At 36.9% G+C, this 12,744-nt stretch overlaps 1 protein-coding gene across 1 annotated transcript in view; it reads left to right on the forward strand.

Annotated features, from left to right (window-relative positions):
* Positions 1-6,961, forward strand: part of LOC137400580 (serine-rich adhesin for platelets-like) — a 56,495-nt gene extending 49,534 nt beyond the window's left edge. The window contains exons 24-25 of the mRNA XM_068086910.1: positions 1,669-2,845; positions 5,746-6,961. Of these exons, the coding sequence (XP_067943011.1) occupies positions 1,669-2,845; positions 5,746-6,722 (2,154 nt within the window). The 3' untranslated portion in view covers positions 6,723-6,961. The remainder of the gene's footprint in view (positions 1-1,668; positions 2,846-5,745) is intronic.
* Positions 6,962-12,744: the final 5,783 nt, after the last annotated feature.

A 12,744-nucleotide genomic window follows, 5' to 3' on the forward strand; every position in this document is an offset into this window, starting at 1 on the left:
ATAGGCCTATATATATATATATATAATAACTTCATTTGATTGTGAATCTGATACCAACAGTGGGCATTTGGCTGTGTATTAAATCCATTACTACTAAGTCATAGTTGCAGATGGGTAAACATTGTATATTCAAGAACTTAAACTACTGCCAGGCCACACAAGAAATGTACCATACTTTTCGGACTATTAGCCGCTACTTTTTTCTGATGATTTGAGCCATGCGGCTTATATAAGGGTGCAGCTAATCTGTGGCTTTTTCTTTTACAGCTAGGGCGCATTAACCAGAACCTCCAATTAGTGCGCTTCTAGCGGTGAAAGAAAATATGAAACAATGCCTCACGGTACTGTTCCGTTAGGCACTAAGTTAAAAAGCGTCGGTTAATATGAAACTGTGCCGTTTGGCACTGTTCCGTTTTAAACAGCAAAGTTGCTGCCGCATTAAAAAGCAGTCCTGAGTTCTGCGACCTATACAAAGTCGCGGCCTCTGTATTGTTTTATTATCGGTTTTTGGAAAATAAAGAGGATGCGGCTTATATAGGGGTGCGGTTTATAGTCCGAAAAGTACGGTAATTAGTAGAGGTGCGAGAGGAAGGAGAGCTTTTTTAGTGCATTTTTGGCTCATTTCTTCTTGCTGACAATGAGCTTACCGCATATATTCTCAGTCAGCCTTCTATTCCGCTTAGTCCACCCTTGTTCTCTTTTCGTGGCCCCTTATCGAGTCCCCTCACGAGTCTTTCTCATTCTTCTTTCTAATGTCTTCTCCGTTCTTTGCTTTGCGTTTGTTGTCAATTGATTTTTGTTGTTTTTGTGTTTTATATTTTAGATATAATTGTTTAAGTCAGACCCTCGAGCACCGAGCATGTCAGCTGCCTACTAAAGTAAGCATTGCGTTATAAACTCTCTCTCCCTCTTTGCTTCAGCTTATTCGTGTCCAGCTTCCTATTTCTATATGATTGCATGCCACCTGTATTGCATGTACTGCCTGCATTGACTCTTACAGGGTCGTTAGTGATCTTACTATGTAGATTTTCTTAGGATAGAAGCTGTATCTGATAATCCTTTCTGTGTGCTGTGGTTAATTCTGGTCGGTTTATTCTCAATGAAATTATCCTATGATTTTTATTTAAAATTATGTTTTTGTGTATAATTATGAATTCTGCAGTAATAACCTGTAGAACATATTCTAGTAAGTTTGCTGAACCGTGCTTGGTGTCCAGATTTAGGTGTCATAGTTTAGCCACCATCAGGTTTTGAAATGCAGACTCTCTGTCGGCAGTAAAGGGTTTTATTCCGCAAGCCTGAGTTTCCTTAATTTAAAGTCTGTATTGGTATGCTTCATGGCTTGTTTTTTAACCCCGATGTGAATGGCATTCTTAGGCCATCAAAATTGTCTTTAGGCTCTGACTGTTTTATATAAAACAAGACTATATATGGCTGCACATTTGTTCTTTTGGGTTGTTGAAAAAACAGTGTCAAATGCTATAGAAAATACTAATGTGAATATATGAAAATATGTTAAGTGTAGTACTTAACATGAACTAAACAATTGAAGTATTCGTAAAAATGGAATGCTCAGACATAGGCTAGTATCTAGTCTTGCTTTAGTTGGTCTCTTATAATTATCTGTATTATTTATACACTGCTGATCATATTTTGCTACTGCTGCAGGAGAGGAGGCTGTCAGCCGGAGAGAGAGAGTTGAGACGTCGTACCTACACCGTCACTACGAGTGAGGTCCAATCGGCTATTGCCCTCTTGACCGATACGTCCAATGGGCCCTCCATCGAGAGCAACATCGAGATCTCAGGCGACGAGGATGAGTTTGAAGACGTGTTTCTCATTGAAAATGGTGAACTACTCAAACAGGATGTCAACGCGATTTTGGCTGCCATTGAAGAGGCTGCCAAGGAACCAGAGGATAAGTTTTTTAATATGGTTACCTTAAATCTACCTGCGCCTCCGTCATGTATTGTTGAAGACTCATCTACCGCACCAGAGCTGGTCAGTTCAGTAGATGAGGAAGATCATGGCGTAGCTAACGAAGGCACTGGGGAGACTCCCAACAAATGTGGCCATAGGGGACCCAGAATTACTAAACCAAATATCAACAGCGCAGAACCAATCTCTGATTTGGAAAAGTCGAAAGCTATTCGAGGTTGCCGCAAACCTCTTTATCCAGGACGAAAACTTAACACTGAAGGTGCTACCAAAAAAGCTGTCAGCGGTGTTGGTGCGAAGTCATCGTTAAGCCGACAGAGCAAAATTGCCAGGGCTCCAGAAAGTCCATTTAGAAAGTTTAACAGTAAAGTAAAGGAATCACATGGTCCTTCCAAACCCACCAACTCTGTCAAACCTGTCTATAGTCAGCGATCTCAGGTCATCTCGAGAAGTAACAACAACATTCCCCAGATGAATGCTAAATCGTCAAGGATATCAACTCCTGTTAAACGCAACCAGACATCCGCTCACCAGAACTCACCTAATGTTGCATCAGCGAAACGTGTAGGCAAAAATACCGCTTCGGATAATGATACAGCAGCTGCTGCCTCCCAGCTTGGCAAGACGAGTACTGCTGCTTTAAGAAGCACTAGTGCCCTTAGATCCGTCAGTTGTAATAGTAGAAACGTTACTCCTCCAGGTCCTACGCAGTCTAGTCCAAAATCAGCTGTTAGACCGAGTTCTCTGCCTAGAACAAAGGAGAAAAATGCTGCTGGAAAGTTGGTGAGTCGTGTTGATTCAGTTGGTGCTGCGAGTACATCGAGGGATGCTCTAGGAGAAATGGCGGCAGTAAAAGGGCGAGAAGGCAAAGCTGTTTCTCCGAGTGCTGCCTTGCATCGCGCTGCAGGTTAGTCCAACTAGTATTGTTGCAGTTGCTTCATATTATTCGTACATAGATCTGTACCAGCAACACAAACTATTCGTTGGAGGTGTTTGTGCGTTGGCAGGCGCTTTCTTCTATGTACTAAATTGCTTTTTTTGGTAAATCTATAAAAAGGGAGTATAACGCATTACTAAATACTAAAATAACGCAATTACAGAAATTGGTGCTGCATGAATTACAAATGAGATCGCCAGAATTCGTTTAGCGCTTTCAATAACGCAATCCAATAACGCAATTCAATAACGCAAATACAGAAGTTGGTACGACATGAATTATAAATGAGTTGGCCAGAATTCATTTGGCAATATTACAAGGCTATAGATCGAAAAATCGGTGTGCCAGGAAGCAAGTATTTATCACATTGTCTCTCTGTACGTGTCTAATCAACTTTTTAGAAACTTTGACAAGTCAAGGTCACTTTATACAACTTTTTCAGATTTAAAAAATTTAATTCTGCATGATTTATAGCAGATATAGTTTTTGCCAGATGGAATTGAGTGATCTATTGTTATCATTACTATAGCCTGTTTACCTTTCCATCCCAGATCCAATTTTTGCACTATTTTGAATCGTTCTCCCTTTTCCCACATGTGGCCGAATCAATCCTAGGTAAGCGCAATCAAATGAATGAAGTTAAGAACTCCAATTGCACAGCCAAGTTATATCTTTATTTGCTCATCTAGCAACTCTAAGCCATCACATTCATTTAAAATTGACGACGCATTCTGAAACTTAAAATCCTTTGCTTGAAGTTTCACTCCTCTCCTGTATAAAGTCAGGTTTATAGATTGGACTTTGATCCCTTTGGCTAAAAAGTTTCATACTCAAGAAAATGCTAAATCTTTGTTTAGGAAAAATTGTTTTGGATTTTTTTAATCAATTTTATTGCAATTTTACCAGATAGTGAAAAGAGAAGATAAGTTAGCATTGGAGTAAAGCTATTTAAATTTATGGTACGGCTAGCTGGTTAAACATTGAATTAGATCATAGCCGGTGCGGTTAGGTTGTGGTTGTATTTAAGAAACTGATAAATGGTTTATAATGTGTTTTAATTGCACTTTAAATAACTGAATGGTTAGAAGTCATTTTGTGTCACAGTCACTGTTATAATTAATTTGCGAAAGGGAATTATGATATTCAATCAGATTGCTACTGCGCATTTTTACTTCCATTATGAGAAGTTAGGATTTTATCAAGTTTATAATTATGTTGAAAAACAGCAGCATGAATTTTTATTTTCGGTCAAATGTAGTAATAGTTTTTAAAGCCATTAGAGCAGAATTTAATTCGGTACTGTAGCATAAAAGTTTATATTTGTTTCATCTATTATGTCAATAGAGTTGTTCATAATTCTATTGAAGTGTAGAGGTGGTGATCAAAATATGCTAAAATTTTTATTATTTCTTTTCAATCTTGCATCTGATTTGTTTTAAAGCACTAAGAGGCTGTAGATATACTTTCCTTTCTTTATTTTTGTTAGATGTTCATGCTTATATTAGGTTTTTGCTCGTGTAAAAATATAGAAACTTCACTTTGAAGTTGTAAACAAAGGTGTGGTACAGCAAATTTCTTTACGACTTATAAGATTACGTCAGACAAATTTTGTCTTCAATTGTTAACACATACTCACCTGAAAGATAAACTTGTACAAAATTTTGGTAGATTTTATCAGAAAGTATCGATGTTAAAGTGATCTGATTGCCAGGATGTTTCAAGATTAAAATCAACAAAACTTGATAGTTGTTAAAACGCTCAAAAGTAAAATATGTGCGAAATGTAGTCACCAGTTGCTATCATTGCTGCAGTTGTTATCAGCTATTGCGTTCAAGTTGATGAGTTGCGCGTCTCTATTCTGTCAGCCTCTTGGCAACTTTATATGTTATAATCACACTTGCTTGATTCGAGCATTTTAACCGGAGTCAAACCTTATCGTTTTTAATCTTAAAACATTCTGGCTGTCAGATCACTTCAAACATCAAAAATAATCGCGATGTGTAAAAAATAGCGATACTTTTTGTGTAAGTTCAATCTTTAACTTTGCACCAACAGATTCTTCTCACTCCATCGTACTCTTTGTATACGGGCAGGTTGCTCTTCTATACTCTATCAGCATGGTTATTTCTTTAGTTTTGAGATCAACTCTGATGGTACAGACTAAACGCCGTCTCACTTCTGGTAACATGGCTGTCCATAGAGTTGTACAATATTCTTGTTGTCCTGTAATCGTGCACGCTAATATACACGGGATACATTTACTAGCTAGTACACTTGGAGGAGTGTTCACTCCTGTAGTGATTTATAATCTTGCAAAAACTGCATTAGCCCGTCTTTATTGTTTCTTTGCAATATATGGTAAGGCTTAATTATTTTACTCAAAAAACTAAAATAGTTGTTTGACATTATTCTAGTTCACATAGAGAGCAGATTTTTATAGTTTTTCATTCATTTTTTGTCAAGAGATGAGTCAGACATCTGCTATAAGTCATTTTTTCACAGTTCCTGTTGTACAATTACAAAATCACAATTGACCTCTAGATTAGCTTTTATAGCCAATAGTACTTTAATTTCATTGAGATCTACAGTCCATGGAATACTCTATATGCAGTGCTCAGTGTCAAACTTCATTTACTGGCCACAAAAATTTGTGTCTTCTCCTAACTTTTATGCAATCATATAATTTTTGTCTGGAATGCATAATTCACTTGTTGTTCTCCTGTTATGGGCTGGTTGATATACCCTTGAATTTATTGGGTGTTGTATTTATTTATATCCGTATGCCAATTTCTGGTTGCTACTAATATTTCCACGATCCTAGTCGCGGGGTTGCTGCATTTATTTTGATGACATTATTTTGTTGATTTCAGGTGACGGGGCTATGTCGTCTGGTTGTCAAAAGAAACGCGCATCTACTCGGAACTTTGCAAAACCACACCAACTTCCTTATTTACCGCCGGGCTCCAAGCAACAAACTTCCAGCAGAATTACTGGCCTAGCCAAAGTGAAGCCCTCGCAAATGAGCTCATCAAAAAGAGCAGAAAATGGAACTACAAATTCATCCGGTGGAAATAGTCTGACAGGAAATTCCGCCTATGTCTCATCTATTTCTTTTAGAGAACCTCGAGGCGAAGGTAATCACTGTCACAAGAAAAGTGCTGCGTTGTTACCAGACTCTTGTAAAACTGAATCTCAAGGTGACTCCACTGATTCAGAACGTCACTCTCATAGCTCCGCCGACAGTTCATCAGCCAGTGATCGAGTCAGCTCAACACCTATTGCTGTAATCAATTCTGCACCCCGCCTATCAGCCGGTGTTTCGGCTGGCTCTGCACCCTGTATTACAACTAGTGCTGTAGCCAGCGTTTCCACCAGCTCTTCACATAGTGTTGTCTCCGACTTGGAACAGAAACTACCGGATAAGAATTCCGCTGTAGTCAGCCCATTCATGTATAAGGCGCAACAGCGGAGCGCAACCGACACCAGTCATCGACAATCTGTTACCGGTGATAGACTCGGCTCTTACACCTCTTCAGGCGCTGAACTTTCTGACGATGATGTTTTCACATCAGGTTATACACCGCAGGCTCACTTCTACGGTCAAGATAACAAAATTACTGTGCAGTTAGACATCAAGCCATGCATTACTCTGTCAGACGTTAGTCAGACTCTCGCAGGGGACAAATCACCTCATCAATATCAGCTTAGTCACTATAATCTTAAACCAACGTATGATGCCAACATGACCAAGACAGAAATGCTGCTAAGGCGAAGGTCAGAGATCTTAAATCGCCGTCAAGATAGTCAATCTTCTCGCTGGCAACCTTCCAAAACTACTGACGTTTAAAATTTACTTATTCATGCGTTTTTGAAGTTATTGCTAGATCTTTTATATTTTTGTAGTATTGTATTTTTATACATTTTGCATCTGTTTGATATATGACCCAATTTACCTGTTGTATGTATGAATTGAATTTTATTGTATATAGGTAAGCATTTTATCGTACCAAATATTGGCTAGGAAGTTACGATCTTTTACTGTAATATATTTTTGTTTAGTTGAAGAATAAATAATATTAAATATTATTAATTAAGGAGTTTCTTTCAGCGCCCAAATAAGTTTCAAACTTGAATTACGTATAAAATTACTTATAAAGATTCCAAACATTACGTATATATGGAAAGCTTTTGAAGTCCCTTTATATACAATGTGATGGTGACTAGTCACATTTTGTAGAAGGATCACTGCCTGTCATGTAATAAGAAAAAATATTGCATGTAAATTTAATCAAATCAAAGTTCATTTGAGTTTGCATTGTCTTTAACCAAACCATCCCATTGTTACATCAGCAACTACCTAGAGATTTGGGCTGGTCGTTTTGTACGTAGACTTCTGCTCCCAACCAAAGTGCACAGTTCAGGATATCCGGATCAGTTTGATAAAAGTTTGGGTTTCGGTCAACAGCTATTGAGTTATCAGGGCATCTTTTGATGCAAAATAAATTTCTGTTTAACCCAACGAAGTTTTGATTCCAAGAATCTTTGCCAGCAATAATTTGCCATTAATATGTAATGCAGATTTTCCACGAATTACGTTGTTTTTGATAGTGTTTGATCTCAGAGCATCTTAAACTGTAATGCTCATTTTGTTGGCAGTGGTTTTGCATTCTGTCACTCTGATATAGTAATTATTTATAATGATCCATAAATCAATTTAAAATATGCCAAACTAGAGCTGAACATGTACCCAATTGAACCTCTAAGATACTGCAAAACCATTTCGGCAGTTGCCATAGATGTTAACAACAGATTTTGCCGGTTCATTAACCATTGTGGCTTCAATACGTAATTTCAGAAATTTAAAAGCTATTTTTTTCAACTGTTCATTTTAGAAAATATTTCATAGTGAACTCCAACAACTAAAGAAACTTGTAACAATTTCAACAAATCACGCATTCGTTTAACCGCAACAAAGACATATAATTTATCTTGAATAGTAAAGTTATCAGCTCAAACAAAGATCGCACGGAAAATGAAGTTGACCAATGGCTACTTATTTTGTTTGACTGTCAGCTGTACCCCTACAAAAGTTGGCAGTTGAAGTTACCCGCTAATTACAGGTATGAGAAAAAATGTAGAGCTCAGAAGGCAAGAGACATAGATAAAGATCTGTTAAAGAAGTGTTTGTGGAAGAAATTTCTCTGTTGTGGTGGAGTGGTCGAGAGTGTCCGACCTATTTAGAAAAAGCTATTGCTAGGAAGGTTATTGGTGATGACAGGAAGGCCTGCTGAGCTTAAATTGGTCTTTTTGGCTGATCAACAGTGTATATTAGTCAGCTGACAGCAAAATTGAAAAATAGTTTGAATTTTATTACCTATTCTATTTAGGTATGATAAAAAAATGATACAAACGTAAACCAAATCTATATAACCAAATCGCAAAATAAATAATCATTACTATAGAGTTCTTGTGTAATACAAGTATTTGCAGAAAATCTTACAAGCAACTAAAGCACCCACAAGCAAAGCCTAAAAGGAATGTCACCAGTAATAACTGTACTACTATGCTCAAGAAATGAGTAGTGTCCGCAGCGGGTGGCCACAAACAGGAAATGCCTGAACAGTTTAACTCCCAACAGTTGTACGCAACCTGGTGAAATGTTCAGACATTTTGACTAAAGTTTTTTTTACTTACAGCTGGAATTTACTTACAGCTGGAATTTCCTTACAGCTGGAATTTACTTACAGCTGGAATTTACTTACAGCTGGAATTTACTTACAGCTGGAATTTACTTACAGCTGGAATTTACTTACAGCTGGAATTTAATTACAGCTGGAATTTACTTACAGCTGGAATTTACTTACAGCTGGAATTCACTTACAGCTGGAATTTACTTACAGCTGGAATTTACTTACAGCTGGAATTTACTTACAGCTGGAATTTACTTACAGCTGGAATTTAATTACAGCTGGAATTTACTTACAGCTGGAATTTACTTACAGCTGGAATTTACTTACAGCTGGAATTTACTTACAGCTGGAATTTACTTACAGCTGGAATTTACTTACAGCTGGAATTTACTTACAGCTGGAATTTGCTTACAGCTGGAATTTACTTACAGCTGGAATTTACTTACAGCTGGAATTTACTTACAGCTGGAATTTACTTAAAGATAAATAAAGATAAATCTTTTCAATAAGACCTATTTTTTGTCATAAATTGTCTCCTAGCAGTACGTGGCTGGAAGATGAAGATACTAGCAGTACCCAGCATGAAGATGGTCTTCTGAATGCAACTAAATTTTCAACAAGGTTAAACAATCTACACTCATTTTTACCTGGGATTTAACTAAACAGGTTCAGACTAATGCTGGGCATAAGTACGTCTCGGCCAACGAGTTTAGACTTCCGTTCGAATTTTTCGAGTATCAGGTAGCTGGTAGTGCTTGGCACGAGTGCTTCTTGGCCAACAGGTTTTTCGGATTTCGAGTTTGTTGATACGGTCTTTACGTCTAAAATTTCCAAACAGACATATCTTAAGATTTACAATGCAATTATAATTTTATACAATTTATTTATTATTTTTTACTATTTTCTATCGACCGATATTTGTGCTCGCAGCGTTACCAAGCGGGTTGTTAAACAGTGCAGGGCGCAATAAATCCGGGTTTTTGTCCGCTGTGCTTGACGGATTCGTGTACCAAAATCCGAACTCGCAAGTCAAAACCCGAACCCACAAAATCTAAATGCTCAAAATTTTTATTACCCGAGACTTGAAAGAATATAAACTCGCGAGTTCAACGGGTTTTATAACCCGTGCCCAGCACTAGTTCAGACATCTCTTATTTAATTGCGGGAAATGTATAACCAAATTCAAAATAATCCACTGAAACAAACTTTGAACATAAAATGAAGTATAACTTTTTGAATTAGTGAAAGGTGGTGTTATAACAAGTTATTGGTTGCTCACAAATAATACAATAATAATATATAATGATATAATGTACGTATTATACATATGTATATATGTACTACTGAATGTTCGGTGTTGCTCGGGTAATAAAAAAAGTTTTCGCATAAAAAATGTATTTTCAATTGGCTAAGTTTCTTTACATTATGAAATTGAGTAGCCTAAGCTAGTTTGAATTTTTACTGTAGTAAAAGCCATGTCTGTCTCTCTGAAGCCAGCATTAGGAAAGAAGATTGCGGTAATGATCTCTCACACAATCATGATCTTCAAGTTTTTAAATGAAGCGTAAAATGTGCTATTTTAACCAATTGGTATTAAAGATTGGTAGGTATAATAAGTATGATGTAGGCAATTATGCTTTCAAGTTGCTTGTTGGAAGTGTAATGTAATTGTTGGTATGCTAGTCTGCAGATCTGGGGGTACTGAGTTCTATTCCAATGCGAAGCAGATTTTTTATTCTAATATCTTTATCGCTATGACTGGACTCACGAACAACAGACAAACACTGAGATTTATATATAATATCTATATATATTATATTATATATACATAATATATTATATATACATAATATATATAAATCTCAGTGTTAGTCGGTTGTTCATAAGTAATTATTATAATATGGTTGTTAGTGTATAATTATATAATATATATACATATATTTATACATATCTTTTATAACTATACTCATGTAAATATATATATATTTACATTAATCTTTTATATAGATATAAAATCGAATAAATGGTTCGACATTGGGTGTTGAAAATACGTTTCTCTGCTAAAAGAATTGCTATTAGACGAAAAATTGTTAAAACAGCTAGCCACGTTTTCAAAATAATTATTAGATGTTGGCAATTTGTTCCAATCACAGAAGAAGAAATGAGTTGAAAGCTTGTATGTAACTGCCTTGTAAAAAAATGAGGACAGAAACCGTGAAAAAATTACCAAAGGCAAGCAATGCATAACACTAACACAGCTATAAAAACTAGTTCATGAGGCTGCCTTCTCAATTGCTGCCTTCTCAGTTGCTGCTTTTTTTCAAGGTTTTGTTGTCTTACCGCAGCCTGTTAAAGACGCAATATGAAATTGTAACAGAAGGATTCATTCATTCTGATATCAAAACCGCATTGTCATGATATATTCATCTCATTCCTAACCCTTTACTCAGCGATTGACTGCTCGCCATCAAGCGCCCATATGTCAGACAATCAAAAAATAGGAGAATCAATTAAATCTTGGAAATTCATGGCTTTTGCTAATTGTAACTGCAAGTGCGTGCATGAATCAAAAGCTTCAGCCAATAAAACAGCTGTACAGACCAGTCTAGGCATGTGCTTGACAGGTGCTATAGATATAGTCACCACCACCTCCACGCATAACTTTTTGTTTACTGGCTACCGAGAGGTAATCCTGTTCAAAGTCCGCTTGGAACTCAGAAAGAAGAATAATTGCTTAATATTGCACAGGTGTAAATGTATACGCTGTTATAAACATTTCCTGCATTACATTATATAATAATTACATTACAATACATTAAAATTACATTACATAGCAATTACATATGCAAATATTACAATGCATAAATAAGTCTGTTCCCCCCAAAAGAAAATCTTTCCTTTTTTCAACAATCTTTTGAGTGGCAAGTTAATAGCAGTTTCATTGACTCTCAAGGCCTTTCAAATACTTAGTACGCAAGGTTTTTGCACATATTGAGATGCAAATACAGTTTATACAGATAAGAAAGCTTTGCATTCCTAACATGAATGTAGATAGGAAGTGATTTATATGCTTGGATTAGTACCAATTCAAAAATGGTCCTATGTCTAACACGACAGCATCGCAGCAGCAGCAAAAAATTGCTTTTTTCGAATTTTTGATGATTCCTTAGTTACTGTGTCTCACACCAGTTGCAATGCTTCTTTGGTAATAATGACCCAGTTTGTGCATCCTTCTGTCAAAACAATGTACACGCTTTTTTCCAACTAAATCCTTTTAATATTTGATTAATATTTGTGTTATCGAGCATCAGTATGTGCATGTTTTTTTCCAACACTCATATAGCTGTGTCCAAAATCCATGATGGTACGGGTCGTCTTTTTTTAGTAATACTGTAGTCGGACCCACTGAGTTAGATTATAAAGAGGCTGGTACACACTGAATAAAATGGGATAAAATTGTTAACACTGCCACAAACCCATCCAAATTTTCATTAGCGAATAGTTTGTGACGCAGCTTTTTTATCGCACATGTTGAAACGATGAAATACTAGTCCCGCAGATACAATCAAGACCATTGTCGATGCTTGGCGAAATATCAAGAAAGTTTGACAGCTGCATTTGTTTTCCGACATAATCCCGTTGCCTCGGCGATGTCATCAGTTAAAGGCTGGTTCACACTATATCGCCGTATTTCGGCGTTGTTGCTGCAATACTTTGGTTATCGCCGATGATAACTATGTTCACACTATCACATACCCATTCGCATTTGCATTAGAAAATACTCCCTGACGTAGTGTTTTCATTTATTTTTTTTAATTTTCGCAAAAAAACCTTTTTGTTTTCGCGGACTTGAATCGAAAACTAGTCCCACAGCGACTATCATAAACGGATATGAATAAATCACTCTATCCACGACCGCGGATTACGATCGCTGAAATGGTTCCCATTTGAAAGGCGGTCGTCGATGATCGGCGAAATATCGAGAAAGGTTGACAGCTGCAAATTTCCCGACGTGTCCACAATGCTTCATCTATGCCATCAATTCTCGGTTTACATAATCAATGGTGAACACCGAAATGGAAACGCTGACAAATGGTGATATAGTGGGAACCGGCCTTTACGGCGCACATAGTTAACGAATAATCGCCAAGAGGAGAACCCTTCCCCCCCCCCTCCCGG

The sequence above is a fragment of the Watersipora subatra genome, chromosome 7, assembly GCF_963576615.1.
Source record: "Watersipora subatra chromosome 7, tzWatSuba1.1, whole genome shotgun sequence".
NCBI classification, from domain to species: Eukaryota; Metazoa; Bryozoa; class Gymnolaemata; order Cheilostomatida; family Watersiporidae; genus Watersipora; species Watersipora subatra.